The 19,582-nt window shown below is 35.2% G+C and overlaps 1 protein-coding gene across 2 annotated transcripts; it reads right to left on the bottom strand.

The window, feature by feature from the left end:
* Nucleotides 1–1,944: 1,944 nt before the first annotated feature.
* On the bottom strand, nucleotides 1,945–17,784 carry LOC108343669 (double-stranded RNA-binding protein 1). Of its 2 annotated transcripts, XM_017581989.2 has the most exons (6): nucleotides 17,329–17,782; nucleotides 16,074–16,223; nucleotides 14,842–15,077; nucleotides 14,505–14,730; nucleotides 3,156–3,329; nucleotides 1,945–2,494 (listed from the first exon to the last, which is right to left on the bottom strand). In XM_017581989.2, exons 1-6 carry the CDS (start codon nucleotides 17,654–17,656, stop codon nucleotides 2,226–2,228), a joined length of 1,383 nt encoding a protein of 460 aa, XP_017437478.1. In that variant the 5' UTR covers nucleotides 17,657–17,782; the 3' UTR covers nucleotides 1,945–2,225. The 2 variants fall into 2 exon arrangements, with proteins under 2 accessions (XP_017437478.1, XP_052723026.1); XM_052867066.1 differs by lacking the exon at nucleotides 3,156–3,329 and having other exon boundaries at nucleotides 17,329–17,784.
* Between the last annotated feature and the right edge of the window lie 1,798 nt (nucleotides 17,785–19,582).

The following is a 19,582-nucleotide window of genomic DNA, read 5'->3' as shown; positions in this document are numbered from 1 at the left end:
AAATACCAATACATCTAATTCAAGAAGACACTTAAACTTAAATTAAAAATATGCACAACATCAATCAAAGTATAAACATGAAATCCTTAGCTTCCCTTACTTGACAAAATAACTCTAAATAGCTCCAAAACAGCAAACGCACCTCTAAACTTACATGATGTTTTATTTACATATAGAAATATCACAAACATGATCAAGTCATACCATTATGATCATTAATCAACATAGACTCATATAGAAGGTCAAAATCTCACATTCAACCAAGGGAAGGGTCACCCAAGATAGATTTTTGTTATACATATTATCTTTATTTTATCTTTATACTTTATCTTTAGTTAGTTTGTTATTATTCCTTATTTGTATTTTGGGCTTAGTTTATATTTCTTTTATTATAAATAGAACACTCTATGTATATATTCAACCTAAAGAAGATTAATATCACACATAATTTTCAATGTATTCAATAGATTTCAATCAAAGAAAAAAGGGTAGAAATTCAACTTACAAAAATGAAGAAACTGATCGAACAAAAGGAAAGAGCTTACTAATAAAATCACTCCACCGATCTTTGATATTCAAACAAACGACAAGAAAGTTAGAAGACTTAGAAAGAAGTACAAGATCTCTAAAGTGATTTCTATAAAGATAAAGTATTTTAAAATAATGAAACTAATTTATAAAATTTATATTTATACTAAAACATTTTAATATTAAAATATTCAAATACCACTATTTTAAACTCCTTGTCAATTCTAAAATATCACTTTCTAAACTATAAATATTAATTTTAATATAAAATTATAAACCTAGAATGATACTTATATATAAAAGAAGAAAAATGAAAAATGGATTGTCATTTGAAATATATATTGTTTACTATTTTTTAGAAAATGTAATTTTAATCCATAGAATAGTTAAATTACAACTATCTATTTTTTTTTCTTCCTATTGTCATCGTCTTTGTTCTCAAATATCATGGATAAACAATAATGTAGCATCAATAACCACATAAAGTATTGATCTCATAACACATTTTTTTTTATCAATATCAGTATTTCAACAAATTATTCACTAATTTTAGTTTTCCAATTCTTATTTATCATTATTTTTTTATTCCTTCCATCTTGTATCAGCATTAATAATGTGGCACTCATGTCTACAAAAGTGTTGGTAGCAAAAACATCTTATAGTTAAGGCACTACAATATGTTAAATCATAGACAATTTTATAGGATTAGATAAGTTTAGTCAAAGTCTAAGAAAAGTGTAAGATCAATGTTAAATCTTGGAAATGCAAACTTTGAAATCATCAAATTTTTTTTAAATGACAAATAAAATATTAATTTATTCAAAAGAGCCTCTCAGTCAAGCAAAACATTATCCAAAACCAACAATAGTGAGCTTCCCCAAATTTCCTGAGTAACAACCCAACTGATTAATTACATCTTCATGGTTGTGAAACTTAAGCACTTGACGTTCAAAGTGTTCAAATAATTTTTTTCTACTATAATATTCAACATAGGCGTTATTCAGAAGGTGATAAAGCATTGAAAGGGATGAAACGGTAATAGGTGAGGGTTGAGAGAATTTTTGCCAAAGGGAAAAGGGGTTAATGAGGTTGGAGTTGGAGTTTGAAATTCAAAATAAGTATATGTGATTTTTTGGTGGTAAAAATACTTCCACTGATGGATTTGACGGTAAAAACTCGATGTTTTTGAATGGAGGATTGAAAACAAACTTCTGTTTATAGACTAAAAATATGTTTGACCCCAGAAAAATTAAGTAATTAAGAGATATTGTTGGACTAGTCCATGATAATATTCAACCTACATCTCTCAAAAAATTAAGAATTGAAATTTGTAATTGAGGACGTGAAGAGAACGAAAATTAGTCATTTACATTTGTAATAATTAAAGGAATATAACGGCTACGAATAAAAAAGGAATAAAAGAACAAATATAAGGGTCTCTAGCATTTCCCCATAGAGCTATAGTTATCTACATATTCTTAAATGTTCTTCTATGTAATCTGAGCAGAGAAATTCCTAGTTGTTGATGACTGAATAATTAACTAATCTGCTTCACTTTCTTTAGGTTAAAATCTCATCTGTGTCTTTTAGTCGATAGGTTATAAGTTCCATATTTTATGTTTTAAAATTTACCGGGAGTCAAATCCTACACAAATACATTGAGAAACAAAAAATATGATGCAGGAGTTCCAACTATCTCAATAAGAATACGAGTAAGCAACCCACTTGTCATCGCTAATTGGCAACATAGTTCCATCATCTTCAATTTCCACGTTTGTCTTGCGTGAGTAAACAACAATCTTTTTTATGCATGAGGAGGTGGTGTACACTGCAGTTGAAGACTTGTCACTTGTTTCAGAAACCATTTTGCTGCTGCCAGACAGAGAAGGTGAAGAATTATCATTTGACAAGGTAGAAACCTTGGTGTAGCCATTTGTATTTCCAGATGAAGTAGAGACATTCTTCACTGTAACAAAAACAGAATCTCAAGATGAAATTGCAGTATGATGTGTGCTTTAGATTATCAATTTCTCAATGCATTAGATTATCAATATTGAAAAGATATCTTTGTCTCATATTGGAGACCAATGGCATTCAAAGTTGAAAGTTTAACAGTATTTATCCAAACAGGATCCTGCCTAACACTTGGTCCCACTTCTTCAAGCCAAGATCAAACTTGCACCATATTGGAAAAACTTGGTCAGACCTATAGCTTCAATTGGTCTAAAACCACAAAACCAGGTTTACAGCAAACCAATGAATTTCATAGTGGTTTATGATGTATGGATTATCTTCCAAGTCGTAACAGCTTTATATGTGCATGTCATCTTCCAAAATTTAAGTGGAGTTAGACTATCTTAAACTTGAGTGATTACCAAAGAATTCATAGAAGGCTTTTACACAGCCAGCTAATGGAGAATGGTATGCAGTTTTTGTTTTTCCAAACTATACATATCAGAATCTTATTTCTTAATTTTTGGAATCTAAGTATCTAAGTATAATATCATCTGTGCTCTGGATTAGGTATTATACTTGACAGTAGATAATCTACAGAACTGATAAGAAATCCAGAAAATTATTTCATAAGGGGGAATGAGGTAGAAATGACAAGGGCTTTAACGGCTTACATGTGTCTGTGCTATGTTCACTCGAGGTGACTAATCCAAGGCCCACAGATGAAGTTGGATTGGCATTGTGTTTAAGAAAAGATACCACATTTGACTCAGAGTGGTCAGGCGAGAACTTGGGAACCTGTCCTTCATAATTTGAAAAGGGGAATGAAGAACTCTTATCTGACTTGCCTGAACAAAAACAAAGCAAGATAAAAAAGCACAATGAGAAACACTTCTAAGTAGATATAGGAGATACCATGCTCTTAAATCTTAATCTCAAATTAAAAAATAACAGCAATAAAAGAAAGATATTACTGTAATCCAAAAAGTATAACTAGTTTTATTCTGACCCAATTTCCCAACTAAAAATGTGGTTGATAGCCCCTCAAACCATGTAGCTAGTATCAAGACATGTGAAACATAAAATAGATTTGAACATGATTTAACTTCCATGAATGCACAATTAACTACCATTAGTGCGACATGATTTATCGTCCCTGTCAACCCTTTTCATGATTTTGGCCTCAAAATCACCACTCTAGATAAGCTACATGGCACAAAAAAAGATATGTTAAACTATTTACATCGTCAACTTCATGATCTGTATCATATCATTCAACTAGTTCGAATCTAACTACCATGCTTTGAGAAGCTCTCACCTTATAAGTTGATTTTATTGAATTGAGTTGGGTTATGGTTAAGTAGGTAACAGAGAACAAGAGCATGGATGATGTTTGGAATAGAGAGACTAAGCAAAAGGTTCAGTCATAGAAACAAGGTGAAAAACCAAGAAGATTAGTGCATGCAATTGAACCTAGGGCTTGTTGGAAGAACACATCGTAAGTGGCTAATCTTGTCAATAGGTTTTGGTACCTCTAGAGCTCAATTGTTTGAAAGAATGAGTTTTTGTGTGAGCTTGCTAATAATTCATGAATATTCAAGAAAGCTGTCAGAAATACTGTTGGTTATAATCCATCTCTATAATTCAAGAGCACTTTCTCTTAAATAGAATACAAAGAATTGATGATAGAAAAATTCTAATTTATGATGGATATAATCTATATATATATGTCAGGATCAATGATCATGTACAATAGACATAAAATATACTGTGAACCTATTATGAAATGCAATTGAATATCCTAATTATGTAGTTGAAACTATACAAGGTACTATCTACAACATAAATTATGGGATTTTGACACTCCCCCTCAATTTTGGTGAGTGGATATCATTCATTCCCAATTTGCTAATAATAGATTGAAACGTAGCACCACTTAGTCCTTTTGTCAATACATATGCAAGTCAATTTCCAAAGAGCATACAAATGGTGTACATATTGTGCCATTGTCCAATTTCTCCTTTATGAAGTGTTTGTCTACTTCAACATGCTTATTTCTATCATGTTGCACTGGATTATGCACAATATTTATTGCTGACTTGTTATCATTATACAGTCTCATAGGCTTCTTCCAATCAATCTTCAGGTCTTCTAAAAATTATCTCTAAACTCTTCCTTAGCACTTGACCTAGCGACAACATTTTGTTTCTTGCTCCTCCAAATGACTAAATTTACTCCAAGAAAAGTGCAATATCTAGAGGTAGATCCTTTGTCGTCTATAGAACCTACCCAGTCAGCATTTGTGTAAGCTTCTAAGATCATCACATTCCCCCTTGTTAGGATATTTATCCTATTTTATCATCATTATAGTGTGTCAAGGGTTACCCTATTTATCATGATTATATTATGTCTAGGATTACCCTATTTATCATGATTATATTGTGTCTAGGGTTACCCTATTTATCATGTATTTGTGTATCAATTTATTCTTATAAATAGAAGATTGTGAGAGGGATCAATCAAGCCCTCTAGAATTATTTTACAGTTTCAATCTTAAGTTGGTATCAGAGCGGGTCGATCCCGCTCTGGTTTCTGTCTCGTAATATATATTTGTCCGGCGCCACAGTTCTTTGTCGCCCGCCGCTGCCCGCCGCTGCCCGCCGCCGGCCACCGTCAACCGTCGGCCACCGTCGGCCGTCGCCGGCCACCGCCCGCCATTGCCGGCCACCGTCGTCCATCACTGTCAAAGTTTCCTTCGTCTAAACCCTTAGGGTTTTCTTGTTCTTCGTTAGTACTATTCGTCTTCTTCAGAAATGGCGTCTGGCAGTACTCTTTCCTTCTCTGGAAGTCCATCAATTACCTCCGAGAAGCTAAATGGAAAAAATTATTTATCATGGTCTGCTGCCGTTGAAATGTGGTTCCTTGGCCAAGGGCATTATGACCACCTTGAGCGAGATGGAAGCCATGTGCCTACTGAAAAAGCTGATCAGTGGAAACAAGCAGATTTCCAGTTGTGTGCCCTGTTATGGCAATCAGTGGAACCCAAACTTTTTGTATCTTTGAGGGCTTTCAAAACTTGTCACTCCTTTTGGAAGAAAGCCCAAAGCATTTATGCCAACGATATTCAACGTCTCTATGACACTACGAATAAACTTGCATCTCTTAAAATGGCAGACCATGATATGGTGTCCTTCATGACTGAAGCCCAATCTGCTGTCGAAGAACTTAGGATGTTTTTGGAAGTAGATCCATTAGAGGATATAAAAAAGAAACTAGACAAATTCTACATGGTGTTGATCCTTCGTGCCCTACATCCCGATTTTGATCATCTCAGAGATCAACTTCTAACTAGTCATGAGGTCCCCTCTATGGAAACATTGACCACTCGCCTTCTGCGTGTCCCGGTATCTCAAACTCAAGAAGCGCATGAACTAGTGGAACCATCTGTCATGGTTGCCACACGAGGAAGAGGAGGACGTGGCACTAGAGGAGGAGGACGAGGAGGTCGGGGACGTACTCAATGCACATATTGTAAAAGGATGGGTCATACTCAAGAGAATTGCTACTCCTTACATGGTTTCCCTTCCAAAACCGCCAATATTTCGAAGACTGAAACTTCCACTTTGAAAACTGAAACCTCTACTTCTATGTTTTCTGAGGATGAATATCAAGAGTATTTAAGGTTAAAGTCTAACAGCTTGGCACAACCATCTCAATCTCCCAATACATCAACAGCCTGCGTTTCTCAATCTATGGAATGTCAAAATTCATGGGTAATTGACTCAGGTGCTTCTGATCACATTTCTGGTAATACCTCTTTGTTCTCATCTATTTCCTTTCGAGAAAAACCTCATTTCATAACCCTTGCAAATGGATCTAAAACTTCTTCCAAAGGAGTCGGTCATGTTTCTTTGTCTCCCTCCCTCAATCTCAACTCAGTCCTTTTTGTCCCTAATTGTCCTTTTAATTTAATTTCCTTAAGCCAGTTGACTAAAATGTTAAATTGTTCAATAACCTTTGATCATAAATCTTTTGTTATACAGGAGCGTGGTTCGGGGAGACAGATTGGAGAAGGATATGAAGCTGGCGGATTATACCATTTTGGATCTCGTCCAAGGGTGTCTTGTGTTGCTGCTCTTAATCCTAAAGTGCTACATGATCGACTTGGCCATCCTCATTTGTCCAAATTAAAAAAGATGTGTCCTGAACTTAGTGGTCTCCAAACCTTAGAATGTGAGTCATGTCAATTAGGAAAACATGTTAGATCTTCCTTTCCTAAAAGGTCTCAATCAATATGTAATTCTAGTTTTTCCATCATCCATTCTGATATATGGGGACCTAGTCGTATCTCCTCCTTTGGTTATAGATATTTTGTTACCTTTATTGATGAATATTCAAGATGTACTTGGGTTTATCTTATGAAAAATCGTTCTGAATTGTTAGCTATCTTTACATCCTTTTTGAATGAAATCAGGAATCAATTTGGTCAAGTAATCAAAATATTAAGAAGTGATAATGCCAAAGAGTATTTTTCATCCTCCTTTTCTGCCATCTTGAGTTCCCATGGTATCTTACATCAGTCTACTTGTCCTCATACACCACAGCAAAATGGTATAGCAGAACGAAAAAATAGACACTTGGTTGAAACTGCTCGTACCCTTTTGCTTGGTGCCCATATTCCTGTCCATCACTGGGGGGATGCCATCTTAACTGCATGTTATCTTATTAATAGGATGCCCTCCTCCTCTCTTGATAATAAAGTCCCTTTCTCCATTTTGTTTCCTAATGATCCTCTCTTTCATACATCTCCCCGAGTGTTTGGCTGTGTATGTTTTGTTCATGACATGTCTCCAGGTCTAGACAAACTCTCCGCTCGCGCTCTCAAATGTGTCTTCTTAGGCTATTCTCGACTTCAAAAAGGATATCGGTGTTACTCTCCTGAAACTAAGAAGTATTACATGTCTGCCAATGTCACATTCTTTGAACAGACTCCTTACTTCTCTCCATCTGTTCAGGATGTTTCTATCCTCCAGCAGGTCCTTCCTATTCCAATGGTTTGAGTCAAATAGCTCCACTGTCTCTGTCATTCCCAGTCATGATCACAATCCTTCTACACCTGTTTCTCCACATACTGAGATCATCTCACACAGGGCCCCAATGGATAGTCCACCTCCCCAAGACAATGGTGAATCTCCTACTTCAGATTCTTCTCCCTCGTCACCTCCTCCCACGCCTCCTGGTGCAAATGATTCAGCATGGCCTATTGCCCTCAGAAAAGGTACTCGTTCCACTCGGAACCCTCATCCCATTTATAATTTTCTAAGCTATCATCGATTGTCGCCCTCCTATTTTTCTCTTTTATCCTCAGTGTCCTCTGTTGTTATACCCAAGAATGTGAAAGAAGCACTTGATCATCCTGGATGGCGACAAGCTATGATTGCAGAAATGCAGGCTCTTGACCACAGTAATACTTGGGAGCTGGTGCCCCTTCCCCCAGGAAAAAAGGCGGTTGGTTGTCGATGGGTGTATGCAGTTAAAGTTGGCCCTGATGGTGAAATTGATCGGCTCAAAGCTCGGCTTGTTGCAAAAGGTTACACTCAGGTTTATGGTCTTGATTATTGTGACACTTTCTCTCCTGTAGCCAAGATGACTACTATTCGTCTCTTCTTTGCCATGGCAGCCATTCGTCACTGGCCACTTCATCAATTGGATATCAAGAATGCCTTCCTACATGGTGATCTTGAGGAAGAAGTTTATATGGAGCAACCTCCAGGGTTTGTTGCTCAGGGGGAGTCTGGTATGGTATGCAAATTGCATCGATCTCTATATGGCCTCAAGCAATCCCCACGTGCTTGGTTTGGAAAGTTTAGCTCCATTGTTCAAAAATTTGGGCTAAAACGCAGTGAAGCAGACCATTCAGTTTTTTATTGTCATTCTTCTCTCGGGAAATGTGTTTACTTAATAGTATATGTTGATGATATTGTCATTACAGGAAATGATGCTGTTGGAATATCTCAACTAAAAGAGTACTTGTGTAGACATTTTCAAACCAAGGATCTTGGAAGTCTCAAATATTTCTTAGGCATTGAAGTAGCGCAATCAAAAGATGGAGTTGTAATCTCCCAAAGGAAGTATGCTCTTGATATATTACAAGAAACAGGCATGATTGATTGTAGACCGGTAGACAGTCCCATGGACCCAAACCAGAAATTAAGGACAGAAGAAGGTGAATTATTCTCCGATCCAGAGAGGTATAGGAGGCTGGTTGGCAAACTGATTTATCTCACTATTACAAGGCCAGATCTATCCTTTGCAGTTGGAGTGGTTAGTCAGTTCATGCAGGCTCCATGTATTGACCATTGGAATGCTCTCATTCGCATTCTAAGGTATGTAAAGAAGGCTCCCGGGCAAGGATTGTTATATAAAGATAAAGGAAGCATTCATGTCTCTGGGTATTGTGATGCAGATTGGGCAGGTTCACCTATTGATAGACGGTCTACAACAGGATATTGTGTTTTTCTGGGAGGAAACATTATTTCATGGAAAAGTAAGAAACAGAATGTAGTAGCTCGATCAACCGCGGAAGCCGAGTATAGGGCAATGGCATCACTAACATGTGAACTTATATGGGTGAAACAATTCCTTCAAGAGGTTAAATTTTGTGACATCCATACTATGAAGATGTATTGCGACAATCAAGCTGCTCTCCACATTGCATCAAATCCAGTGTTTCACGAGAGGACTAAACATATAGAAATTGATTGTCATTTTGTTCGTGAAAAGTTGTTGACCAAAGAAATATGTACTGAGTTTATTGGGTCAAACGATCAACTCGCAGATGTATTGACCAAGTCATTAAGGGGTCCTCGGATTGAGTTTATTTGTTCCAAGCTTGGTACATACAATTTGTATGCTCCAGCTTGAGGGGGAGTGTTAGGATATTTATCCTATTTTATCATCATTATAGTGTGTCAAGGGTTACCCTATTTATCATGATTATATTATGTCTAGGATTACCCTATTTATCATGATTATATTGTGTCTAGGGTTACCCTATTTATCATGTATTTGTGTATCAATTTATTCTTATAAATAGAAGATTGTGAGAGGGATCAATCAAGCCCTCTAGAATTATTTTACAGTTTCAATCTTAAGTCCCCTTTGTAAATAGAAGTCCTTTTCCACGAGTTTCTTTCAAGTAATGTAGAATGTGATAAACAGCACTAACACAAGTCTCCTTTGGAATATGCATGAACTGACTTACAATCCTAACAACATAGGCAATGGGGGCCTAGTGTGAGACAAGTAGATCAATTTCCAAATCAGCCTTCAACAAGATGTCTATCCACAAATACACCTTCAACTAATTCACCAAGTTTGTGATTCTGTTAATAGGTGTCTACTAGTTTGCATTCTAATTTACCAGTTTCAACTAATAAATCCAACACATTTTTGTTGGGAGATGAAAATACCAATATGGGATGAGCCACTTCAATGCCCAAGATATATTTCAATTTACCTAACTCCTTAATTTCAAATTTTGTTTTCCAACAATTTTTGAAGGCTTCCATTCCTACGTGATCATTTTGTGTTACAACTATAATCTACATACACAATCAGTAATGAAACTCCCCTTGAAGATGAATTCTTAATAAAAAATGTATGGTCACCTTGGCTTTTCTTGTACCCCATGGTCTTCCTTACAGTAGTAGACCTACCAAACCATGCTCTAGAAGACTATTTCAATCCATAGAATGCCTTCTTTAGTATACACACCTTTCTCTCCTCATCTTTAAACCCAAGCGGGACCTCCATGTAAATTTCTTCCTCAAGATTACCATGCAGAATGATATTTGTGACATCAAATTTCTACAAACTCTAGAGAAAATAAAATTGTAACACTATCTTTTTAGTAGATGAAGAAGTTTCAAGATAATCAATCCCATATGTTTGAGTCTATCTCTTAGCTACTAACCTTGATTGATACCTTTCTATTGTTCCATCTACCTTGTACTTAACAGTGAATACCCACCTGCATCCAACACGATTTTTTCCTTTAGGTAGATCCACCAACTCCCAACTTTTGTTCCTTTCTAGAGCAACCATTTCAACCTTCATAGAATTTTTCCAATCCTTACTATCTGTTTAGAGTTCTCTAAATATAGAGATTGATATATTGTTTCAAATTAATAAATTAAATAAGAATATTTTTTCTTTCATATTAATTCTTTCAAGTCTATCCAATGACTCATTCATAGTTTTTGGAATAGTGACCGTATTAGATGACCAAGAAAACTTTTGTGATTATTGGATAGTTTGTTATAAAACACAAAGTGTGACAATGGATACCTTGGCCTTTTAGTACATGATCAAATACATTTCCTTGCTGCAATTGGAAGATCCTGAACTTCAATGGTTGGCATAATCTATTCTTCATTAATGTCAGATTCATGGAAATAACAGACCATCTCCTTTGTGAGTATAATTGTAGTGGATGGATAACACTGAGTTTGTTCTCCAGTTATCTTTGGGTTGACAGAAAAGAAGAATGAATAGATGGTGAAGTATAAGAGTCAATAAATGGTGGGGTATTAAAGACTCAAGGTACAAGATGATTTGTTGTCCTAAAAGTCAGAAAAAAATTTGGAGAGTAGTTGAATGGGATTGTTATCTTTTAGTGTTTTAGAGGGTAGATGATTGACCAAATTGGTAGAAAAAAAAAAAATCCTCTATGAATAATGTTAAAAACAATTATGACATGGTATCAACGCTTTAACATCCTCGGGAGCTTGTGTAATCTCATGCACAGCCTGCATTGTTGCAAAATCATACACCTTTCTTTCTTTCGCTGTATTCATCTGATAGGTATCCAGAATTACTAGAGAATTCCAAGACAGATTCTTGGATGATTTATTAGAAAATAGTACAGAACTGTCCTACCAATGTAGTAAGAATAGGAACAACCACGTGCAACACTCAAGGTCTTTCAAGAGGACCTGTCTCTCCTGACTTTTCCCTTTACAAAAAAACTCCAAAACTGTCTGCTGACCTCCTAATAAGACTATTTATAATAGTCTGTTACAGTTATGTAATTACAACTGTACTAACTACCTTCTTTTTTCCTTCTTTTGTAAACTATATCAAACCCATCAATACCCCCCTCCGTGAAGATTCACCTTGTCCTCAAGGTGAAATTCTGGAAATTCTTTATGAATGCAAGCAACATATTCCCAACTATTCTCAATATCTGACAGATATTTCCATTTGAAAAGAACTTCTAAGTCAACTTGAGTGGTCTTTCTAGTATCTAGCAATTCTTCTGGATATACTTCTAGAATATAGTCTTAGTAAGTGGAGGAGGCATGGGCTGGGTAGATGTGGCTGGCTGCCCTCCCTGGTGACTAGTGAAGCTACTTGTTATGTCTGGGGTCTCCACTTTCCCTCTGTTATGATTACTTGCGACAATAGAATTTCCAACATCTCTGGAGAAACTTCTAGTTATTGAATATGGCTTATACGCATTATTGCTCCTTTTTCCATTTGGTGTTCCCCGTTTTGCTGTAACTCTGATTTTTTCCTCAACCATCTGAGCCTTCATCATCAATTCAGCAAGATTAGTGGGTTCATATAATTTAACCTCAGCCTTGATATCCTCCTTCAACACATTCAAGAAGATGCCTACCAAATAATCTTGTTGAATTCCCTTCAAGAACCCAACAAACTGTTCAAATTGCTCAATATAATCTTTCACTAAACCCGTTTGTCGCAAGCCAATCAGAATTTCACAGGGGTTTTGCAGCATTGTTGGTTGAAACCTACGGACAACAGCCACCTTGAATGCCTCCCACGTAGGATTTGGATTGCAGGTTTCCCACCACTCAAACCAATTCAAGGCTTTCTCTCTAAAGCAACTATGACAGCCTGCATTCTTTCCTCCTCACTCACTTCTTTCAATCGAAAATATCTTTCTAGTCTGTTAGTCCAACCATAGGCCTGCTCTCATGCAAAAACAGGGATGTCCAATTTTCTCCATTTTGAGGAAGATATTGTCATACTTTTCTCTTCCTCCCAACGTGACCCATTGCCTGCATTCATCATTGAAATAGTTTCTCCCTTGTTAGTGCTGCAAGACATCGTTTCTACCACCACGGTGAGCCCTCTAATCATGTCTTCCAAACGCTGGAAGCACTCATGATTATGATTTTCTTGTCTTTCACGATCTTGCATGAATTCTTGCATCATCTTTTCCACCACATCTAATCTGGATTCCATTCTTGTATTCACCATGCTCCGCACCACTTCCACAGGACCAAGAAAGAGGCTCTGAATACCAGATGATAGGTATCTAGAATTACTAGAGAATTCCAAGACAGATTCTTGGATGATTTATTAGAAAACATTACAGAACTGTTCTACCAATATGGTAAGAACAGGAACAATCACATGCAACACTCAAGGTCTTTCGAGATGACCTATCTCTCCTGGCTTTTCCCTTTACAAAAAAACTCCAAAACTGCCTGCTCACCTCCTAATAAGACTATTTATAATAGTCTGTTACAGTTATGTAATTACAACTGTACTAACTACCTTCTTTTTTCCTTCTTTTGTAAACTGTATCAAACCTATCAGAAGCCTGCATTGCTGCAACACCACAACCCTTTCTTTCTTTCACTGAATTCCTTCTATGCCAGCATTGCCATACTTCAAACCTCAAAAATGTTTGATAATCGGAAAACTCAACCACCAGAGTTCCATACAGAGGAGATTCTAAAATTAAGGGGGTTGTTGGACACATTAGCAAAGCCTGTAGGTTCAGATAATTGCTCCTTAGCATTCACAAGTAATATTCCTTACTCCTACATACTCAATGCCTTAAATTCCTCTAAAGAAGGTGTCTAGGTACTTTATTCTGGACCACGGACCACATGACTCAATCATCTATTGGGTTTATATCTTATAGACCCTATCCAAGCAACAACAAAATTGCACTTGCAGATGGAAATTTCATTACAGTTGTTGGAAAAGGAGATATGATGATAAACCAGAATCTAATTCTGAAGGATGTTTTGCATATGCTCGAATTATCTGCCAATTTGATTTCTGTTCACAAGCTTATAATGAATTTACTCTGTGATAGGATCTAAGGTAAGAGGATAGAAAGGCGGGAAAATGAGAGAGCGGTTAGGAAAGGCAGGATGGGAGAGCTTATATAAATAGAGTTCTATTCATTGTTAGAAAGCAGCTAGCCATATACTTTTGTGTAAACAGGTCTTGGACCTTGTTGAGGGGGATTAGGCTCTCGTTTCTGTATTTCGTTACACGTTACAGTATATACATTCACAGTGAAATTCATACTATTCCTTTGTTATTTCTTGTTTTTGTGTTGTTGGGTGTTTGGATATTGTGAGAAAGTTAGGTTTCTCAATCGGAAACCTAACACTCTGTTTCATGTTTTTTACTCCTACAACCTGCCAATTACTGGATCAAGGAGCAGGGAAGGTGATTGGACTTGCTAAGGAAGATAGTGGGCTCTACCGTCTAGAGGATGCTAACACGATGCATAATATCAAGAGCCAAATTCCTTTGTCTTTGATTTCAGAAACAACACTCTCCAATAAAGAAAAAATGGGGTTATACAACCTTTGTTTAGGTCATCCATCATTCGGTACCCTAGAAATTATGTTTTCCAATTTATTTCAAAATTTGACATAAAAATGTTTTATTAATCCAATGATCCGGTACAATAAATATAAAATATACTGTCAGAATATTAATCCTCCTAATTATGGAATGTAATTAAGTATCCGAATTATGGAATGTAATTAAATATCCCAATCTTGTAATTAAAACTGTACAAGGTAATATTATAACATAAATCAAGGGATTCTGAAAATATTATTACCAGGTTCCTGTACATCATATCAATTTGATGTATGGCATAAATTAATATATTTTGCAGATTATTCCTAAACTCGAGACATATGTTAGAATGAGAAACTACAGCACTAGTATTAAAAGAATACCTTTGTGTTCTTTCAAAGCCATATAAGCTACCTTGGCTGCACTCATCTCTGCTTGCTTCTTGGATTTAGCTTCTTGCCCAGTAAAGAGCACCCCTTCTACCTCCACTTGTGACACAAATATTGGCATATGAGCTTCACCATTTATATTTGTGCTATAAATGGGTAATCGGAATCCTTCCTTTTGAGTCAATTCTTGTAAAAGATTTTTGTATAATCCAGTATGACCCTGAATTTTTTAGACAATCATAAGAATATAAGCAGCACCAAAAGAAAGCATTTAAGAAGTTGAATATTATAGAATAAGTTATATAATTAGTTACAAGTGATTGAGACTAGCCTCTTCAACTCCGCCTGGTAATAATGACATTAAAGCAGCTCCAGCGGCTGCATGCTCAGCATCCTTCAATGTAGAATAGAATTTGTCACCTCCATATGTATGTCCATCAATAGTGACTTTGCACTTGAAACGCGTGGCATGAGGAGGACCCTCAAACTCGGAAGAATATACTGGAAGACCTAGATTTTTCTTTTGAACAAAGCTTTGCAGCTGGTTCTTGTACAAATGTAACATGTCTATGACAAAATTAAACGTCAAAAAGTTACAAGTAATTCAATTAAAGTGTCATTTATTTGATACTACCAACTTTCTCCATACTTTTATTTCTCACTATGCCTAAGTTAATATGTGTAGCCAACCTAAACTAGTGGGATAAGGATCAATTGTGTTTAGTGTAGACAACTCATGTTCAATATGCATCAATACATGTCCAACTAAAAATAACACACATGGTTTATAATATGAAAAAAATAAACAACTGGACACTAGCGTTGCCCTACAATCCATGTCCAAATAATTTGGAAAACAAAATACAAAACCAAAGCCAGCCTTTTTCCATGCAATTAGAGTTGTCTTCTACTTATATACACTGGTTTGGCCTCATCATTGATATGGGACTAAACCACCACTCTTTAAGCAACTCCAAAAGTGGCCACAACTAACGAAGGCTATGGTGCAACTAAGGAAGCTTGTTAAAACTCCTCCTCATGTCCAGGACTTCCAGCATTAATTGTGGCAAATGCAGGTGGGTTCAACAATGGTTCTGTAAATGACCATGATCCCATGTTGAGAGAGAGAAAGAACAGCTAAAAGTAATGCTAAAATTATGTGTTTGAATGTACCACAGAAACACGTTTATATCGGGTAGTAGTAATTAATATACATGATTGGAGGGTATTTAGGTTTCCCTATATCAGAATGTACGCACCTATAAACGCTAATAAATACAGAATACATTTGTTCCTGATTTCAAGAGCCACAAATATTTTTTCTGTGAAATTGACTAGTAAGAGGAAAAACTGCATCTGATTTTAAGATCAATCAAATCATATTAAAACTAATTCAATCTCCCCTGCACACCTCACACCAAAAGAACTCTCTCGCTATTTCTCTCTCTAACAAAAGAAAGAATTTTACAGTACTAAACTAGAACTAACTATAACACATAAGCATAATAACCAATAAATATCAATTTGATCAAACAAATAGAAGATAAAGAGAAATCATATCACTTTTTTGATTTTCCACTGTTATTGTATCTCTAACAGCCGGTAGAGGGTTACTGATTTGAGATGTTTGGCACACTTCTTCCAATTTCAGTTGCAGCAATCCATTTGAGTGAAGATGTACATCATCAACAACAGATCTGGGATCAGGTGCACCTGTTCGTCCAATACAAAATAACATGAATCTTCTTTAAAATTTGTAATCCTGAATGTAGTCTAACAGAAATCAAGAATTATGAATATAGTCCATCCAGTTCTTTTTTGGGTAAGCTTGGTATTGGTAAGAATTATTCATCGCCAGAAACAATAACAAATACCTGTTAAAGATTTTGAGCACACATAGGTGTTCCCCTCCCAACAACATGTTTTATTCCATACTAAAGTGGCATCACAAGGGTTCCATGCGTAGACCACTTAGTTAAGAGATTACCTATAATTTGGGTGTTTTGAAACTTGTTCACAAAGGATTTAAGATGTGGGCACATTAATTTTTAGCTTATAAAAATCACATCCATGTCATCACACCCAAAACATAAAAGATCATCACATCCGAATAGTATGAAATCACATCTGAAACGTAAAACCAAACACACTATTAGAAAAAGTAGAATCAGTTTACGGTTCAAGTATTCTTTTTCACGTAATCAAAACAAAATCTCATAACAAATTCCTCGACGACACAGCAGCAATTCATGACAGCATATCCACGCAGCTTCCTCCAAACCCCCAATAAACAACCAAAACAACACACCAATTTCAACATATAAACATGACTAAGTGTTCATAAATTTATGCATTCTTTTGTTTCCGGTACTCATTCTAACGCTTTTTCTTTTCAAAAAAAAAAGGAATAACATTCTAGTATTTTAACATTAGAAACAAAAGCTGAAACTGAAAACATTTTCGTGAGCACTACCAAGAAAGCTTTAATTTTGATTCAGTAACGAAAAACAGACTCATGATAAAACTGTTCGAAATCATGTAATAGAAAATAATATCTTGTAGTAAAAGCCCATCTACAAATAACAGCCCCCAATAAAAGTGAATGACAAACTCTGCACCTCAACTCCTTCCTCCACCAATACTCAACAACATTATTTTATTACTTAACATGCAATTTCCGTCTTACCAGAAAAAAAATTACATACCCTGTCATGGAAATCACATTCAAGACAATCATCACCAAATGCAAAAAATAAATAAATAAATGCGCACGTGCTAGAAGCACAATAATAACACGTGAACAAAGGGGGGAAGGTACCAGAAGACGAGTTGCAAAGCGAAGGCTGAGGGAAAGAAGAGAGAGCGGGAAGGGAGAGAGTGTGTTGGGGAAAAGAGGGAGACGGCGGCGACGGTGAGGGCGACGGTGACGATGACGGCGGGGAGAAGTGGAGGAAGGCGAGCATAGCGGCGTCGTTTTGGGCGCTTTTGGAGTTGCGCGTGGGGGCAGAGGTTTGGAAGGACACGCCGTTAACGGTGACGGTGGAGGTGAAGCGAGGATCGTGATCGGGACCTTCTCTGGTGGTGTCGTAGGTGGGCAAGGGCCACGACCGTCGCTGGCACAGCTCTTGCACCTTCGTTTTGTACATTGCTCGCTCCGTTCGTTCCTCTTTCGCCTTCAACGTTCTTCACAAGTTTCCCCCCTGCATAGTATCACTGTAATGAATGATACGAAACCGAACCCTGTCGTTACGGTTTGCTTACTGGATTTTATTTTCCTTATTGAACCTTCGTTTTATAGAAAATTACATAAATAAGCCTTTGTCAATATTCTTTAGGCAACTAGATATGCTGACATAGATTTCCAAGAATATGGTCGATGTTGACATTGAAAAATAGTGAAATTTTATTTTTTTATTTTATAAATAGAAAAAGTAATATTTAAATAAATTAAATAGATTTTTAAATTTCTGCTGCCAAAAATAATAGACTTTCAAATCATGAGAATAACAGAATTAAATTAAATAATAAAATAAAGATATTTCTAAGAAATAAATATTAATTGCGTTGCGTAAATTGTTATTGTTCATAATTTTTATATAAATTATTATGAAAAACTTTAATGAAACATTTAAATAAATGAAAAAATATATTACACTGGAATTATTTATCGTTAAAATTTGAAATAATTTGTTTTTAATATTTAAAAAAGACATTAGAAAGTATAACATTGTTACAAATGGAAAATAGTAGTTTAAAATATGATCAATTACAGTTGAACTTTGTACTAGCTAGTGTATTTTTGTTGATAAAAACTTGAAAATTATTATAAATAAAATAAGAATGTAGTTGAGAAATTTTCCTTTAGATTTTCATAGAAATATTGTTATATATTAATAAAATAAGAAATCTTCCTTTACCATCAACACATTGCTAGTGTCATAAAAATGCAATAACAATATATAAATCGACATAATGTATGAGTAACTGTAATATATGACATTAATAGTTTTGAAAGAGAAATAATACAAGAATTAAAAAGATGATTATTACACATTATAGAAATTGTAGTGCATAACTATGAGTGTAGTCTTGGTTATTGTGTGTTAGTATGATTAATCTTTATAATAAGATGACCTAAAGGGCAATGTGACAACACATCTTACTATGACAATCTTTCTTTTTTTTTTTTTTCTATTAAACTGTATTTTCAAATTGAAATAGAAACATTAGTGTTAAATTTACTGGTAATAATTAAGTTGTCAAAACGAACTATTTAGACTTGGCTCAACTGATTATAGATTGACAACTTCATGAGTCAACTCAACCCAACTTATTTATTAGCAAAATGAAAAAATTTGAACTGAGTTCAGTTCACCACGGGTTGATAGTTAAACATATTGACTTACTATCTCACTTAATTATAATTTCTTTTGTTATAAAAAAATAAAAAAAATTTCAAATTCAAATCAAATAAAAGAAAAAGGCCTTAAATTATATTTATGCTCAATCAAACATAAGATTTCATTCACACAAAATTTTTTCAAAGAAAATGTTAATAATTTCATAGTGATTCAAATTTGTTTCCGCATAAAAATTGAGTTACTAAATATAGATTTATGAATTTTTCATATTGTCTAATTATTTCATACAAAAATCATTTCTTTGTAGCTTTCATTTCAATATTTTGTAAAATGACTAACCAAACAAAAAATATTTATTAAAAAATTAGGTAAATTAGTGAGCACGAATTGAACCTAGGTGTGTCAGATTCTTAGTGAATTAGATTTAAACTACTCTATTTTAAAATATTAATAAACTACTCTATTTTAAAATTAGTTATAATATTAAAGTGGGTGAAAGAATTGAAGTTAAGGAAAGATACAGATGGCTTAATAATTATTGCATTGCTAAGTTAGATTGAAAGAAAAGAAAAGTAAAAAAAAATTAATAAAAGGTTGGAAATTATATGGAGTGATTCTCCCTACACCTCACCAAGTTCATCTTGCATCTCCTAATTTTGTTTTAATTCCAACTGTACCCCTAACTCTACTTTTGTTATGTCAATGAGCATA

The sequence above is a fragment of the Vigna angularis genome, chromosome 8, assembly GCF_016808095.1.
Source record: "Vigna angularis cultivar LongXiaoDou No.4 chromosome 8, ASM1680809v1, whole genome shotgun sequence".
In the NCBI taxonomy this organism is placed as follows: domain Eukaryota; kingdom Viridiplantae; phylum Streptophyta; class Magnoliopsida; order Fabales; family Fabaceae; genus Vigna; species Vigna angularis.
Note: the sequence above shows the minus strand (reverse complement) of the source record. Positions and strands in the feature narration are given on the sequence as shown.